Source organism: Somniosus microcephalus, unplaced genomic scaffold, assembly GCF_052327205.1.
Source record: "Somniosus microcephalus isolate GS21.2 unplaced genomic scaffold, FLI_Smic_1.0 unresolved_chr1, whole genome shotgun sequence".
In the NCBI taxonomy this organism is placed as follows: domain Eukaryota; kingdom Metazoa; phylum Chordata; class Chondrichthyes; order Squaliformes; family Somniosidae; genus Somniosus; species Somniosus microcephalus.
In genome coordinates this window covers 140966480-140984119 of record NW_028225179.1, presented here as the reverse complement: position 1 = coordinate 140984119, position 17640 = coordinate 140966480, and the positions used below count along the sequence as shown (strand labels likewise).

Sequence of the window (17640 nt, the reverse complement as noted above, 5' to 3'; positions counted from 1 at the left end):
TGGCCCATTTGAGGAGTGTGAACTTGAAACCAAACGGCTCTTTTAAGAGCCACTTCAATTCTTGTAGGGAACAGCTATAATGCAGAGAAATCTGAATAACCCAATATTTCCATTACAATGTTTATATCCTGCATTTATCCCAATTATTTCCAGTCAGGTATCCCAAGTTTGCAGACATCCTTTGCATTTAGTTTGGTGTTTTATTTGTATCCTGCATTTATCTCAATTGTTTTCCGCCTGGCATATTAAGTTTCAAGCATTGTACATGTAAGCCATCATTTGCCTGAAAAGTATCGCAGGCAAATTTAAAAAAACAGCAAGTGCTGGAAAACACTCAGCAGGTCAGGCAGCATCTGCGGAAAGAGCAAAACCGAGATGGTGCGGAGAAAAGGGATTGAATCGGGCTGAAGGAAGGTTATACTAAATTACAAATCACTGATTAGGCCCCAGCTGGAATATTGTTCAATTCTGTGCACCCCACTTTAGGAAGGATGTTAAGGCCCTGGGGAGGGGGCAGAGGAGATTTAGAGAATGCAGCATTTTGATCAAAATTCTAAGCTGTTTTTAAAAAATTATCGTGGTCAAAAAGAATTCCACCAAAAAGCCCACGTTGCTTCCAAAGAATTGAGACAGCTACTCATTGAAGGAACAAATAATCTTTAATAATTTTAAATACTGTAACAATCGTTCGATCGTTTTTCTTTTTTAATGTTGGTCACGAATTTACATTTTCAATTTAGAGCAGATTTTACATTGAAAACAAAGGGGTGCCTCCAACCCGTAATTAATTTTCACAGCATTTTAACAAAGTATTAGAACTAAAAAGTCTGGGATGAAACATTTCGTCTGGAAGTCCGCTGGTAGATCTCTGAAGTTATTCAAATTAAAGTGGAGAATCTGGCTGAAGTTCTTTAGAAAGAGGAGGTGGGTGGCTCTGAAAAGAGCCTTTGTGGTCCGTTGAATCGATGTATTGATGTTTGTCCTTTAGATGTAAACCTTGCTGGGGTGGCCGGTTTTCTTGGGCAGCAGCACGGCCTGGATGTTGGGCAGGACCCCGCCCAGCAGCTTGTTGAGCTCCTCGTCGTTCCGGATGGCGAGCTGCAGGTGGCGGGGGATGATGCGGGTCGTCTTGTTGTCGCGGGCCGCGTTGCCGGTCAGCTCCAGGATCTCGGCGGTCAGGTACTCCAGGACGGCGGCCAGGTAGACCGGGGCTCCGGCCCCCACCCGCTCAGAGTAGTGACCCTTGCGTAGCAGGCGGTGGATGCGGCCGACCGGGAACTGCAGACCGGCTAGGCAGGAGCGGGTCTTGGACTTGCCGCGTCCTTTGCCTCCAGTTTTACCACGGCCGGACATCTTTCAACAAACTCTCACCGACTCTAATGAGCCGTTCTATTTGCCGAGCAATTCTCTTTTTATACCTTTCAGCCAGATCGAGATGCGGTCGTTTCTCATTGGTTCAATAACCTTCATTTGTTTCTGATTGGTCTATAACTGAGCAGAACAATAGACACATTACAAATATTTAGCGAATAGGAAGCGGCGTCTTACCCATCCCTAATTAGCATACTTTGTCTCATGGACCAAGGGCAAACTTTTGGGGCACAGCGCGGCCGAAATTGGCTCCCTCAATATCAGTAACAAAAATAATGCTGCCAATCCAGTTTCTCCATGCCAGCTTGTAAAATGAAAATACACCAAACTGACCAGCAGTTTGCGTTAATAAAAACAAAAAATGCTGGAAAAACTCAGCAGGTCAGACAGCATTTGTGGAGAGATAAACAAAATTAACGTTTCAGGTCGATGATCTGAAACGTTAACTCTGTTTTTCTCTCTCTCCACAGATGCTGCCTGACCTGCTGAGTGTTTCCAGCATTTTCTGTTTTCATTTCAGATTTCCAGCATCCGCAGTGCTTTGTATCTGTAAGCAGATTGCGTTTACTGTAGGCTTTTGTCTGAGGGATTGTGAAACAAAAATAAAAGCATTTCAAGAAAAGCGTAATAAATGCAGCATTCCCCTACATAGATTTTCAATAGCTGTAAGAACATACACAAAGGAGATATTCAGTTCCTGGAGGTGATGCAGAAAAACGCCGCTTAACTTTTCGTCTTGTTCCAGTTTTTATTTTATCTATTGGAGGCCATTAATCATTTTAACGCTCAATATTATTACAAATAGAAGGAAGACGATTGGGCAATTGGGATCGAATATTGCACACTGTCCCCTGCCGTTTTCTACTGCAGCCAAGGTAAGACATGAAGATCTCGAGTGATTTATCCAACTGGAAAGAAATGCTATTGGTTGAAGTTAACACGCTTTCTATTCGAGACGAGAGGCACGTTTCAGATGACTTTCTTGTCCCTTCCAGCTTCCTTCGTAGCCTCTAAGATTCGTTTTGCACGTCTCATGTGGTTGTCTGCATTAATTTTGTTTCTGCCATAACTCTCAAAGGAAAGGCAATATAAAGGCCGTCACACATTGCCCCTAAATCCTGGGTGAATTCAGCAGATTGCAGTCTTGTGAGCCATTGTGTGTAGCTCTGTCTCTCCTCGTTGTCTAAAGCAGCAAAGAAAATAGCATGAAGTGCCTCACCGATATCCCATACAGAACGCTCCTGTCTGAACTCGCAATCCACTTGGATTCTTAATATTCACCCGATTTTATTTTGATGCCAAGCCAGGCCTTCAGCAAATTCTCGCAATTCCCCTTTCTTTGAGCGGCGAACAGCAGCTACAGGGCTCGCCTATAAAAGTACGCGAAACCATTTACTTCATCAATATAACCTCTAATTTACCATTTAGTCCTGCGATTGAGACAGTGCCATATTATTAAATCCGGATATTCACCGGAATGATACTGACCAACTACTGTGTTTGTTGTGCCTAATATTGCATTAGCCCAATCACCAAAACATACAACTAAATCGTTCTACAACTATGTGTCACTGAATCAGTGACGATCAATGCACTCACACGGGCTCTCTATGATAATTCGACTTTTTAGTTACAGATTTCCAAAAGGCCGAAGAGCAGGTAATAGGGTCGGTGCGTTTGTCGGTGTCACACTAACATACCACTAGAGTAGTTTTGTTGCTATGTAGAATCGTCAATTAAAATTGTTAGCTTGCCAAAAACGGCTTTAATCTGATTGCAGATTTTCTTATGTAATTAATAGAGCCTTAATAAAGCGTTGTGGAAGGACATGAGAAGCTTGGGCGTTTACAGATAACAATTGCAAAATTCAGGGTGATAACACAACTTTTCCTGCTCTTTTTTTCTGCTGGAGTCTTGAGTTGAGCTAAGCACACGCCAATCACATACAATATTCCACAGCAGCTAGCTGCTAACACGCACCGACTTCAACGGCAGTGTCGAATAATTAGAAAACTATCCGCAGGTTAACTGATGCGAACGCTCCCGGCAAACGTTTGGTCACAAAGGATGCCCACAGAAGCGGCCTACTCGACATCCTATAATGACGGGGAAGTGTTTTAAGTGGAGTTAGAATCCACCAGATGCGGCTCCATGCACAGCAGCTAGACATTTCATCACTTGACACAAGTTCCTGTTGATATCGACCCATAACAACCTGCCTACAAACAACTTCCCGGGCACACGTGTTGGCTCCGAACTACGAGAGCCACAATTTCAAAGTGCACACTGTTGCCAGACAGCTGAATTGAACGCATAGTTGCACAAATGGGCATTCTGTTCAACGTTTTAAAAATTAGCTTTTTGATTTAATTTCACATGAGGAACGAAACCAAGTAGCCTTCACTAGATGAATCTTTAAATAATTGGCAAAAGAACCAGAGAGGAGATTTTTTCTTTAGGCAACGTGTTGTTGTGATCTGGAACGCACTTCTTGAAAGCAGGGTGGAAGCAGATTCAATGGGGAATTGGATAAATACTTGAAAGGGAAACAAAAAATTGCAGGGCTATGGGGAAAAGAGCAGAGGAGTGGGACTAATTAGATAGCTCTTTCAAAGAGCCGGCACAGGCACGATGGGTCGAATAGCCTCCTTCTGTGGTGTATGATTTTACATGTAAGGAAATAGCTTTATTAATAATAATAATAATAATAATTCAACTTTATTGTCATTGCACAAGTACATGAACAACGAAATGTGATCTTGAAAAAAATTGAAAAATACATGGCTAATATTTTAAGCGCCTTATTATTATATAAACAGCAGAAATATCATCATTTGTGACATCACCCTCGGGAAAACGATTATTCGTTTTAATCTTGAAGTAAGTACGACTTAGGAGTAGTTGAAACGAGTAGCATAGGTGCATTTAAGGGAAAGCTAGATAAGTACATGAGGGAGAAGGGCATAGAAGGTTATACTGATGGGGTGAGATGAAGAGTGGTGGGAGACTCGTGTGCAGCATAAACAGCGGCATAGACCAGTTGGGGCAAATGGTTTGTTCCTGTGCTGTAGAATCTGTAACTATATTTAGCCCGTGGCTGACATGACCAATGTGCTGAATGTGCAATGCCAGATACAGCAAATTAATGGCAGAATTGTCTTGTCCGCCAAATAAATTTATGCAGTTGTGTTAACATCTCGTATCAGTAAGATTGGAATATCTTTAGTGTCCATTTTTAAGGCTTTAATTGATAAAATAACTCCCCCCCCCGCCCCCCTTCCACCATATCATAACACCTTTGCTTGAATTTAGAGCCCTTCTTTGATTATTGTGTGTGGCTCTGAAAAGAGCCGTTGTGGTTTTTTAAAAATTATTTTACATGGTCGGCCTAAATGGAGTTGGTGTATTTGGAAACAGCTTTCATTCCTTCAGAGACGGCGTGTTTGGCCAGTTCCCCCGGCAGCATGAGGCGGACAGCGCTCTGGATTTCCCTGGCCGAGATGGTCTGCCGTTTGTTGTAGTGAATGAGGTGCTTGGCCTCGGAGGCGATGCGCTCGAAGACGTCGACAACGATGGAGTTCATGACACTCATGGCCTTGGATGAGATCCGAATGGCGGGGTGAACCTGGGTCAACACCCTGTATACGTACGTAGAATAGCTCTGTTTGCGGATTTTCCTCCGCTTCTTGGGTACTTTCTACTTCATTTTAGTAAGCGACTGCTTCGACGCCTTGCGAGACACACCGCCCATACCCGCCGCCTCCGGAATGACCGTCAGTTCAAATAACCTGCTACACAATCAAATAAATCGCTCCGGCTCTCGAATATATAGACCCCGTTATGCTAATGAAGAATTAGAAAGAATGATTTCCTATTGGACAAACTCCAGCTTTAAACCAATTAGCTTTCAGATTGTGTTACCTCACTCGAAGGAGCGGGCCAATCAGAAGCGCCAGACGGTTTGGTTTGTGTTGGCGATCCCGAGCGGGAACCACTGGCAGCAGCGCGAGGTGACCTTTGACACCAAAGGCCGCACCCAATGCAGCCAAGCGCTTGGGCTTTTCATCTTTATAAGCAATGCCGGTGGAAGATCTCCTCAAACATTCACAGAGATCCCGGCAATCTCTTCAGGGAGGCGTTAGACCCAGATGGCGGATCAGGATAGGTTAACCTGGTCAGTTCTCTTACCAGCTGTGATTTTCTAGCGTTATGTTTAATTTTATCTGTGATAGTGAATGCTTCTTAAACTCGCAAAATACTGTGGATGCTGGAAATCTGATCAACAACAGAAAATGCTGGAAACATTCAACAGGCCAGGCAACATCCGTGGATCTGAACAGCAATAGATTGGGAGAAGGGGGTGGGGGAGTGCAATGAGACCTGGGTGTCCTTGTGCACCAGTCGCTGAAGGTAAGCATGCAGGTGCAGCAGGCGGTTAAGAAGGCAAATGGTATGCTGGCCTTCGTAGCGACAGGGTTCGAGTACAAGAACAAGGATGTCTTGCTGCAGTTGTACAGCGCCTTGGTGAGACCACATCTTGAGTATTGTGTGCAGTTTTGGTCGCCTTATCTCAGGAAGGATGTTCTTGCCATGGAGGGAGTTCAGCGAAGATTCACCAGATTGATACCTGGGATGGCAGGAATGACGTTTGAGGAAAGATTGGGACGTTTGGGCTTATACTCGCTGGAGTTTAGAAGAATGAGAGGGGATCTCATTGAAACTTATAAATTCCTAACAGGACTAGACAGACTAGATGCAGGAAGCATGTTCCCGATGGTCGGGGAGTCCAGAACCAGGGGTCACAGTCTAAAGATAAGGGGTAAGCCATTTAGGACAGAGATGAGGAGGAATTTCTTCACCCAGAGAGTGGTGAACCTGTGGAATTCTCTACCACAGAAGGCAGTGGAGGCCAATTCATTAAATATATTCAGGAAGGAGTTAGATATATTCCGTAAGGCTAAGGGGATCAAGGGATATGGGGAGAAAGCAGGGACAGGGTACTGAGTTTGGATGGTCAGCCATGATCTCATTAAATGGCGGAGCGGGCTCCCAACTGATAGGACAGATAGAGAGAAACTATTTCCGCTGGTTGGGGAGTCTAGGACTAGGGGGCATGGTCTAAAATTTAGAGCCAGGCCTTTCAGGAGTGAAATTAGGAGACACTTCTACACACAAAGGGTGGTATAAGTTTGGAACTATCTTCCGCAAATGGCAATTGATGCTGGATCAATTGTTAATTTTAAATCTGAGTTTGATAGGTTTTTGTTAACCAAAGGTATTAAGTGATACGGGGCAAAGGCAGGGAAAGTGAGTTAGGTCACAGATCAGCCATGATCTCATTGAATGGTTCGAGGGGCTACATGGCCTCCTCCTGTTCCTATGTTCTTTCATGGTGGCTGGCTCAATATCCTGGAATTCCCGACCTAACTCCATTATTGGAGGGCAGTCATCACAAGAAGCAGCAGTTCAAGGAGAATGCCCACCACCACCTTCTGAGGGCTGCGAGATAATAAATGCAGACTTCCCAGTGTTGCCCACATCCCGAGAATGAATTAAAAAAAACACAAAGTCTCATTCTCACAATGTCAAAACAACAAAGACACTCCTCCTAAGCTTACCTCCAACATGAGATTGATGCTTGAAACACGTTTGCTCACTTCTTATGTCTTTTCTTTGGGGCCGTAAGGAAGCACTGGGTTGAAAATCTACTCCGTCCTCTAGTGAAGTCATGCTTTGACCCTGTTATCAGCATGAATTGGTAGATCGTCATTTAAGTACATCACTCCAGAGACTTGAGGACAGAATCCAAACTGACACTCCCAGTGCAGTACTGATGGGCTGCCGCACTGTTGGAGGTGCAGCCTTTCGGATGAGATGTTAAGTTGAGGCCCCATATGCTCTCTCAGGTGGACGTAAAAGATCCCATGGCACTATTCGAAGCATAGCAGGGGGAGTTATCCCCAGTGTCCTGGTCAACATTTATCTCTCCCAGAGTGGTGAACCTGTGGAATTCTCTACCACAGAAGGCAGTTGAGGCCAATTCATTAAATATATTCAAGAAGGAGTTGGATATATTTCTTAAGGCTAAAGAGATCAAGGGATATGGGGAGAAGGCAGGGACAGGGTACTGAATTTGGATATTCAGCCATGATCGCATTGAATGGCGGAGCAGGCTCGAGGGACCAAATGGCCTACTCCTGCTCCTATCTTCTATGTTTCTCCAACAACAGTTAAAAACATTATCTGGTCATGATCTCATTGCTGTGTGTGGGGACCTTGCTGTGCACAAATTGGTTGCCGCGTTTCCCACATTAAGTGACTGCACTTCAACTAGTACTAGTAATTGGCTGTAAAGCACTTTGGGACATCCTGAGTTTGTGTAAGGTGCTGTATCAATGCAAGTCCTTCTGTCTTTCATCAGGGCTGGACTCCAGTTCCCGGTCGGCCGCATGCACTGGCTACTACTACGCCGACCGTGTCGGGGCCGGAGTTCCCATCTACCTTCAAGCGAGAGCTGGACCTGTTTCTGACTGGGGCAGAGGTCACCTCTTACAGAAGATGAGTACTGCAGAGTGATCTCGTGGACTCGTTTCCATCGCCTAGATGAGTCAGAGAGGAAATTCCCCCCAAATTGGCCTGTTTTAAAAAAAATGTGGCTATCCGCCTCTCCCAGGGTGTTACATGGCTTCGGGTTGTGGGTGGAGACCGTATATATTGTGATTCACAGGTTGTGCAGTTGTGTGAGACAGGCTGGGCGGACCAGAGGGCTTTTACCTGCCCCCATTGTTCCTGTGTATGTTCGTACCTGGCCGCTGACCTTGAGGACCGCGCTGTGCCCCATGGTCCATGACCCATGAGACAAAGTATGCTAATTAGGGATGGGTAAGACGCCGCTTCCTATTCGCTAAATATTTGTAATGTGTCTATTCTGCTTAGCTAAAGACCAATCAGAAACAAGTGAAAGTTATTCAACCAATGAGAAACGACCGCATCCCGATCTGGCTGAAACGTATAAAAGGAGAATTGACCGGCACCAACCGGTTTATTAGAGTCGGTGAGATTTTTTATCCAGATGTTGGGCCGTGGTAAAACTGGAGGCAAAGGACGAGCCAAGTCCAAGACCCGCTCCTCCCGAGCCGGTCTCCAGTTCCCGGTCGGCCACATGCACCGCCTGCTGCGAAAGGGCCACTACTCCGAGCGGGTGGGGGCCGGAGCCCCGGTCTACCTGGCCGCCGTCCTCGAGTACCTGACCGCCGAGATCCTGGAGCTGGCCGGCAACGCGGCCCGCGACACAAGAAGACCGGCATCATCCCCCGCCACCTGCAGCTCGCCATCCGGAACGACGAGGACCTCAACAAGCTGCTGGGCGGGGTCACCATAGCCCAGGGCGGGGTCCTGCCCAACATCCAGGCCATGCTGCTGCCCAAGAAAACCGGCCACCCCAGCAAGGTTTACACCTAAATGACAAACATCAATAAATCGATTCAACGGACCACAAAGGCTCTTTTCAGAGCCACCCACCTCCTCTTTCTGAAGAGCTACCTCCTAACTTTCATTCCCAATTGAGCTCCTTGAATGGGCTGTTGTTAAAAACCCGCCTTGACCTCCTTTAATGAGTAGGTCACTAATCTTAATGGACCAAAGATCGTGAACAACGGGCGCCCGAAATCAGGAAAGGTGTCTGAGGTGGGCGAAGCTCTGCTCAGGAGGAAAAGCCAGGTTCTAATGGTGCTGCTGGAGAGCGAGGCTCCATTTGGAAAATGTGCCCTGTGGTGCTCCTTTATGTTGCCTGAAACGAACGCCTCTTTGGTTCGAGGGGACGGTCGCTTCACTCAAAACAGAAAGGGGGTAGAAATTCATCTGGGGCGGTCGTCCAAAACTGGCGGAATAGACTGGGCCGCCAGTTAAACGTCCCGCCCAATATTCAGTTCTATTGATGGGGGAGGGATCATTTTAACTTAACCCGCCCAGCAGGAACAGGTTCCGGTTTTACACCTCAGCCGATTGTAGTCTTCTTCACTTCTTGCGGCGAAGGTTCACCCAGGTGGTAGCGGATCAGGACTTGGGTGTCGCACAGTTTATATTGTTTCCATTGAAGTTGCGGGGTGGGGGTAAAAGCGTAAATTCACCGCGCTATTGGAGTGCAAATTCGGGTGTCGAGCTGACCTCGCCTTGTTCTCGTTTGAGCGGGTTAGGTTAACTTCGGGTCTGAAATTGGTTTTGCTCCGTCGATGGCTGGAGCACCCTTGGTGGCCGTCTGTTTACCGGGAGCTTTCTCTTCAATTGATTTGCCTGCAGTTTGCTCGATTTCTGTCATCTTCTGACAACCACCACCAACCCCGTAGATCTGCCCAGTTGTGCTTTTATATGGTCTACCCATTGGCTTCAAGGTTGAAGTATTGAGCGTACTCGGAGTGCTTTTCAATGTCCTTCCTCATGTATCGAAGATGCCGTCGCTCCTTTTATATTCTCCATTTTCTTCAGGCTGGTGTGCGATCTTTTCTCCTGTCTTGTACCTCATTGATAGCTCGTTATTCTTACTCCTTCCTCCCTCCTCTTGGAAATCCAAACCCATCCCACAGTCTCCGACACAAGCTCATGCTTTCCCAATACTGGAGCATTTGAGAATGGCCTGGATGCTCAGTGATGGCTGAAAACAGACACCAGTGAACGTTAAATCAAGCAAGTTGAGAAGCACCTTTTTTTTAGGATTGCTCAAAAACCCTAATCTATAATATCCTCAGATCCCTGATCATTCCTTTCCAGACGAGTAGTTACAGTAAACAGTTACAGCAATTGTTTTGATTCTTCATTCACAGGATATGGGCATTCCAGTCAAAGCCAGCTTTTATTGCCCATTCCTAATTGCCCTTGAGGTGGTGGTGAGCCGCCTTGCTTGCTAGGCCATTTCAGAGGGAAATTAAGAGTCAACCACATCCTGTGGGGCTGGAGCCACATATAGACCAGAACATTCCTCCCACTGTGTCTCTCTGAAAGAACTTTCAATTAATCCCACTTCCCTGCTCTTTCCCCATAGCCCTGCAATGTTTTTTCCTTTTTAAGTAGAGATCCAATTCCCTATTGAATCTATTTCCACCACTCTTTCAGGCTGTGTATTCCAGATCGTACCAATTGGAATCTGTATGATCTTCTGCTCCCTGCTCCCTGGCTGCTGAGTAATGAATATGGTCTGCAGACTCTTCAGCAAACAGGTTGGAAACTTCAATCTGCAATGTTATTATTGAGCCCGACTGCATCCTATGATGAGGTTTGAACCATTTGACATAGTGGTCGACGGGGCAGCAGGCTTGTGCACTGCACTCTACACAGATAGACCATTCCCAGAGGGACATCAAGAGCTGCAGGTATATCCATTCGTGCGGCGAGCGCGGAGTATCCGGAAAAGTGCTTCTGAATCTTGGATTCATACAAGTGCTTCTTAGAATTCAGAAATTAATTCGGAAATGGGCGCAAAACACACCAATTTGGAAATCGCAAAACGGTCGGTATCGCTTCGGCCGTCTGTTATACACACCGCCCAATATTCAGTTCCATTGCAGTGAATGCAATTAAATATCAGGCGCTGCCTATACCGGGCGGGCGATCTGATACCGCCAGTTCTGCGTCACAGCCGGAGACATGTCTCCCCCTTATGGTTGACACAGTCTTCCCTGCAACAACAGCTTTGGGGAAAGATGTATTAGCATAGGTTCAACAACTTTAAAAATAAATTTGCGTGCGTGCCCGCAAGAAGGCGGAGGTTTTCCGTTTATGCATTTGCCGGCCCGCGATTATCCTCCACTTCCCGCCTAAGCTAGAAAAATGCCGGGCCAGCGAGCGCAGAAGCGGAAAATCCCGGTTAAACTCCAGGGAAACACATATCTTTAGCGTCATTGGGAAATTTCTGCCGAATTACTTTCAGTGCCAGATCAGATCAGAATGTTTAATTGCCGCTTTTTTTTTTAAAAAGGAAATGTATTTTAATATAAAATCTCCGTAGATGACTAACTTTAAACACAGAATGGGTCACATGTGATTATTATGTTTCCGACAGCCACTATTGAATTGTCCGTGGACTCTGAGGTTCTGCCTATGTTTCAGTGTCAAATCGGCTGAAGAAAAGGGAAGGGATTGATCAGGTCCATAATGTGCCCCATGTGTGTGTTGAAATAAATAAGGAACACATCGACCCAGTTCACATCAAATAACCTATAAGGATCTGGCCTGTTGCGTCCCTGGCCATCAATTAGATTGGGCGGTGATTACATAACGGATCACCCACAACTGCGACTGAGCGGTTGTAACCCTCGATTTAATAGTAACGTTGAAAAGTTCGTATCTAGTGTGTTATTTTCCCCGGGATCCATTTATTCCTGATGTAATGGATTAGATGGGACCTCAAGCCTTGGAATGTATTGTCGAACACCTTTTAGTATTTAAAAAATACGAGGAGCAAGCAATTGACATATTTATTTTTATATCTGCACCGTAAGAATTGAATTTACAAGCATTAATTCGCCACGATCACCATCATTCAAATGGTATCAGTTAAGATTAGAAATGCTCTTTAAGACTTCCAACCCATCCTGAAAAAAATATCAAATATCTGGTTATGTAAAGCTCGCTAATGAGCAGGCGGACGGAGTAAACCTGGTAATAATTAGTGGTACAATGACATGGAAATGTGGTGCATTATAAAGTTGTCTTGTGAACTGGGCTGAGTTTCAAACCAGACTGGTTGGCTGTCCATTGGAATTGAAATTACGCCCTGATCAGGTCAGAGTATGGAGGCTCCTAACTCTCTTATTGCTCATTAGTCCCATCACCACGCCACCCCGCAATAAAAAAATCACATTTGGCACAGCCTTTAATTGACTAAGGACGTCGTTTTGTGTTTAAACGGGGGCGGGGGTGGGGGGCGGAAACTCACATCATATTCTGAAAATAAATTTTCAAGTTTCCTCCCTTTCAAAAATAAATGAGCTGTTACTGAACAGCATTTTAAACGAATTTTATTTGGAAATACCCAGCGTTTCCACCCATCGCCCCTCCAACAAATCAGGAAAAGAAAAGTTCCAACACAAGCACGTTTCAAAAGACTACATCACATTCTTGGATAACAACAGAAAAGCTGGAAACACTCAGGCAGCATCCGTGGAGAGAGACAGAATTAACGTTTCAGGACTGGGACGTTAACTCTGTCTCCCTCTCCACAGATGCTGCCTGGCCAGCTTCCAGCATTTCTGTTGTTATTTCAGGTTTCCAGCATCCGCAGTATTTTGCTATTGTATCACATTCTTGGAGCCGTGAATTCCCCAGAGCAGGAATTTGTGAAGTCAAGCGATCCCATTGGCTTAACCCAACTGGACTGTGCGCCGTCCCGGTCCCTGAATTATCTGTGCTACTGCGGCCACCTTCACGGGATCCTGGCAGCGCAGCCGAAAGCCCAGCGCCGGGGGTTCCCGCTGATAGTTGGAGCCGAGCAGCCCCGCTTTGAGGGAGAATTCTCAATTCGGGCCAAAGCCGGCGTTTAGGGCGACATTTCCCGGGCGGAAGGGGCAAAACGCCGAAAGGCGCCGCCGATTTTCGCACCTGGCCCCACTTTCGGCGTGGTTTTCGGGAAGCCGGGGCCGCCACGCCGCCGCCGCCCGACACGGTGCAGCCGGTGCCTTGGGGCGGGCCGGGTGCCGGAGGCCGGGGCGGGCGGGTTTTGCAGGAATCGGGGGTTTTAATGTCAGGGAGAAACACAAAAAGGCTAAAGTCAAGAGGTCAAGGGGTGGAGGGGCGGGGCCAGGCGGCGGGTTTACCCCACTCCGTCCGCCTTCCCTCTATAAAAGTGCCGGCTCCGGCTGGCAGCGCCTTCAGTTTCAGCACCGTTTGGTGCGAAGTTGGGACAGGGAGACAGAAAGAGAGTAAAGAGCGGCTCTTAACCCAACCCTAGTCCCGGCATCACACCAGCCCGTGAGTATGGCTGACAACAACCAGAAGGCGGAGGAGGTGGTGGGAGATTCGGGCATGGTGGAGAAGCCGAGTGTCAAGAAGCGGCGGCGGCAGCAGCAACTCCGTCATCGCCAGCAGCAGCGGCCGGTTCCGCCGCGCCGCAAGAAGACGGGCCCCACGGTGACCGAACAGATACTGCAGGTGGCGACTCACACCGACATTCAGGCGGCAGCCGCCCCCTCCCCGGCACCAGCGGCCATATCGGCGGCCCCCGCGCCATTGAAGGAAGAAGCGGCCAAGAAAAAAACATCGGCCACCCGCCTAACCCCGGCCGCCTCCAAGAAATCGGCGGCTGCCAAGAGTTCGGCCGCCAAGCGCCCGGCGGTGGCCCGGCCCCGCAGAGCGGCGCCAACTCGCCGCAAGCCCAAGTTGGCGGCGGGGCGGGCCAAGGGCCGGGCCGGCTTCCACCTCAAGCCCAAAGCCGCCAAGGGCCGCAAGGCGCGGCTCGACCACAAGTTGAAGCCCGCTCGCGGCAGGAAAGTGGCGGCCAACCCCCGCCGGGGGCGATCGGCGGCCGCCAAGCCCAGGAGGTCGGTGGGGCGGCCGCGGAAAAACCCTATTGTCCGCGGCTACCGGGGGAACTACGCCTGCCGCTAAACATGAGAAAATCCTGTGAAAAGAAAATTTATACCTGAACACAACGGCTCTTTTCAGAGCCACAGATTTTAACCAAATTGAGCTATAAACTGCTGGCCATTGCCAAATATGTTTTTTCTGAACACGGGTCACTAGTTGGAAAATGATGAAGTATAAATCTTTTCGCAATGTAAAAGGATACCGAAATAAACTCGATAAAAGCAAATCTCCCTTTCGGAAGTTTTATAAAATGATCATTTGATTACGGGGAGTTGAGGGATAAGGACTCCGATGAGGAATTTCTTTACCCAGAGAGTGGCGAACCTGTGGCATTCTCTACCACAGAAGGCAGTGGCGGTCAATTCATTAAATATATTCAAGAAGGAGTTAGATATATTTCTTAAGGCTAAAGGGATCAAGGGATATGGGGAGAAGGCAGGGACAGGGTACTGAATTTCAATCATCAGCCATGATCGCATTGAATGGTGGAGCAGGCTCGTGGGGCCGACTATGTTTATATGAAATTAAAAGGCGAAAAGTGCTCTGATTATTGGGGGAAATTAAGAGCCGGTGTGAAGATTTTCCCCTGCTTGAGTCGGGATTACTCCAAGCTCATACGATGGCCACACGAAAGATCACACACACGTCAGATGGGCACCACACAAGACGTTAGTTATTAAGCTTTTCACAGAATCACAGAATCTACAGTGCAGATAGAGGCCATTTCGGCCCATCGAGCCTGCACCGACACATATCCCACCCTATCCCCGTAACCCCACGTATTTAATCCCCTAACACTAAGGGTCAATTTATCATAGCCAAATCAACCTAACCTGCACATCTTTGGACTGTGGGAGGAAACCGGAGCACCCGGAGGAAACTAGTTTGATTGGATCCGTGGTTGGATTATTTTTCAGTGCTACCCTCTTAAAGACGGTGTATTTACTGGACTTGTGTCCGTTGCCACCTTTCCCGATCCAATTAAAGTGCTTTTTGAAATACTAATTGATGAACCCCCACTTATCGAATTTCACAGGCTGTTGATGGACGGTAATGTAAGTTGTTTATAACAATAGTTAAAATAACTAATTTTCCACCCACTCAAAATTATTTCATTGTCTTGGGGTCGTGGAAGGCGCGATATAAATGCAAGTCAATTAAAAAAAAAATTGAACACACCTTTCTCCCAAATGCTGGACGAACTGCTGAGCGTTTCCAGTAGTTTCAGTATTTTTTTTGTTTTTAGTTCCAGGTTTTTCATTTTTTGTACCTGTAAAATTCACCGCTCATTGTTAAAACAAATGACAGAAAAATACTTTAAATTAATTGACAGGAGTCTGAGACAACTAATGTACATACTGGAGATGGGGAAATCTCTGGGACATTCTTAGACTTTTATTTATGTTCATATATGTCCCAACGACAGACATCCTATAAAGTGATTTCATTCGGTTTTGTGGACGAGTACTCGACATGGCTGGCTCCTTGTCCCCTAGACTGATCGTAAACTTTTCTCTGCATCCTAGATTAATGTTAACGGAGGATAACACTAATACGATTGTTTAACACATAAATGCATCGGTTACACAATTTAATAGGGCGGTGTCTGCATTTCACTAGTAAATACATTACACTAGTGTTTACTCGGGTCATTGTGCTGGTGTGTTTTTTCCTCAGTTTCCACATGCAGTGGATCCTAACAGAGTTGTACAATTACTGAACTGGGTCCATTCCTTCTTGCGGATGCAGCAGCCCAGCTGGATTTCCTTGGGAATGACGGTGACCCGCACAGCAAGGATGGCGCACTGTCCTGGGAGCCCCACCTCAAGCAAACACCGGTCTTGAAATCCTGAGCGATCTCCCCAAGCAGTTTGAAGATAACTTAATTCGTGGCAGTGGCGGGTTTGCGACTGAGCCCATGGCGCTCGGTTGGACTTGGCGAGGGTTCTTCACTCCCGTCTTGTAGTCACGGCACTCCTAGGGGGGCAGCAATGGTTTCTAAATCTGTCTTTCTGAGGCGTTTTCCCCAAACGGTTTCGCCTCCTGTCACTTCCTCTCTGGTACCCGCTCTGAACTCCAAATTGAAGCTCAGAAAGATGCGAGAGAACGCTCCCGGAGTGGAGGGCCAAATTATTTGCACCGGGGGCTATTCCCGAGATGTTAGTAATCTACTGAAATCCCCAAACCCCGCTCCCCACAACAATTCACAAACCAAAGACGGTCCTCCCGAGCCCAGCAGTAATCTGGCTGCCGAGCTGCCGAGAAAGGCGGCTGGAGAAAAACAAGTCATCACCTGCTGCTTCCAACATCACCTCACTGGGGAACCGACTTTAACTCAAGTCCAAACTGAGATGCGGAGAGCAATCAGAGCACAAACATTGCGTCTTCTGCACCGTGATGGCGAGTGTAGAAAACGGTCACGAAAAGGCAGGAAAGAAAAGGATGAAAATGAATAAATAATCGATGAGCTGATGCCAAGATTTGACATTAAAAGCCTTTATTATGGTAAAAGGAAGAGAAGAACTTGAAGATCTGGGAACTGTGTTGTATTGAGACAATTGGCTTCATGAACTGTCCCAAATTACATATCCGGGAAGGCATTATCACTCCAGCCTGGCCCACGGTTTGGAAATAAAACGAATCCCCTCGTGTAATGTGTTTCTTCTTAAACATTTAAGGAGCTGAGATGAGCCCAGGAGGTGAGACCTTTGGCTCTGCTGCGTCCGGCTCGCCTGGTTTAATAGCGCCGCCTGCTGGAAACTCTTCATTCCCCAACACACACTCAGGTAGAGAGAGAGAGAGAAAAGGTCCCAGCCCAAGCCATGGCCGACACTCTCCCTGCCAGGAGCACCAGGAGGAAGACCAGGGCTGCGCCCCCGGCCAGGAGACCCGGCGCCACCGTGTCCCAGCAGATCCTGGAGGTGGTGGCGGCCACCAAGGAGCGCCGGGGGCTCTCGCTGTCGGCTCTCAAGAAGGTCCTCTCGGGCCGCGGCTACGACGTGGCCAGAAACAACTGGCGGGTCAACCAGGCGGTCCGGAGACTGGTGACCAAAGGCTCGCGGCTGCGGCCCACCGGCACCGGCGCCTCGGGCTCCTTCAGGCTCAGCAAGACGTGGGGCGACCGGGAGGAGGAGGAGAAGCCCAAGAGGGAGCCCGCCGCCGCCGCCAGGGAGAGGAGGAGGAGGAGGATGAAGCAACGTGCGGTCAGGAAGGCGGCGCCCAGGCGCAGAGGCTCGCCCAGGAAGACCAAGAAACACGGCGCCGCCAGGAAGGGGGCGAGGAGGGCAACCGCCCGCAAACCCAAGGGGAGGAAGGCGGCCAGGGCCGAAGGGAAAAGCAAACGCCACCGTGCAAAGCCGAGAAAACTGGCCAAACAACCGGAGCAGGAAGCGGACCAAACCCCCGCTCAGGAGGAGACCTCCCTCTCGGTGAAAGAAAGCCAAGTTTGCTCGGAGCAACAGGACAGCTCCTGAGTGCAAGCGAATCACCCCGAATGGTTGATTTATTACAGACTGGGGATAAAAAAGGTCCACGGCTCTTTTCAGAGCCACAAAATAATTCATCAAAGAGCCGAATTAGATTATTTTTTTGTGTAGTTATGTAATTGAAATAAATGCGGGGGAGGGGGTGGTGGAAGTGCTTGGAAATAAATATACAACACGTCAATCAGTCTGAACGGGAGAACGGTGCGTG

The 17640-nt window shown here is 47.6% G+C and overlaps 3 protein-coding genes and 2 pseudogenes across 3 annotated transcripts; 3 read left to right on the top strand and 2 right to left on the bottom strand.

Annotated features, from left to right (window-relative positions):
• Positions 1–640: 640 nt before the first annotated feature.
• LOC147096032 (histone H2AX-like) lies at positions 641–1372 on the bottom strand. The gene has a single exon (XM_085975005.1). The coding sequence runs from the start codon at positions 1351–1353 to the stop codon at positions 985–987; it is 369 nt and encodes a 122-aa protein (XP_085831131.1). The 5' UTR covers positions 1354–1372; the 3' UTR covers positions 641–984.
• Positions 1373–4679: 3307 nt separating this feature from the next.
• Positions 4680–5134, bottom strand: LOC147096031 (histone H2B type 1-A-like; annotated as a pseudogene).
• Positions 5135–8443: 3309 nt separating this feature from the next.
• LOC147096030 (histone H2A-like) lies at positions 8444–9131 on the top strand (annotated as a pseudogene).
• Positions 9132–13248: 4117 nt separating this feature from the next.
• LOC147096029 (uncharacterized) lies at positions 13249–14167 on the top strand. The gene has a single exon (XM_085975003.1). The coding sequence runs from the start codon at positions 13339–13341 to the stop codon at positions 13966–13968; it is 630 nt and encodes a 209-aa protein (XP_085831129.1). The 5' UTR covers positions 13249–13338; the 3' UTR covers positions 13969–14167.
• Positions 14168–16769: 2602 nt separating this feature from the next.
• LOC147096028 (uncharacterized) lies at positions 16770–17420 on the top strand. The gene has a single exon (XM_085973758.1). It carries the CDS (start codon positions 16770–16772, stop codon positions 17418–17420), a length of 651 nt encoding a protein of 216 aa, XP_085829884.1.
• The last annotated feature ends 220 nt before the right edge of the window (positions 17421–17640 follow it).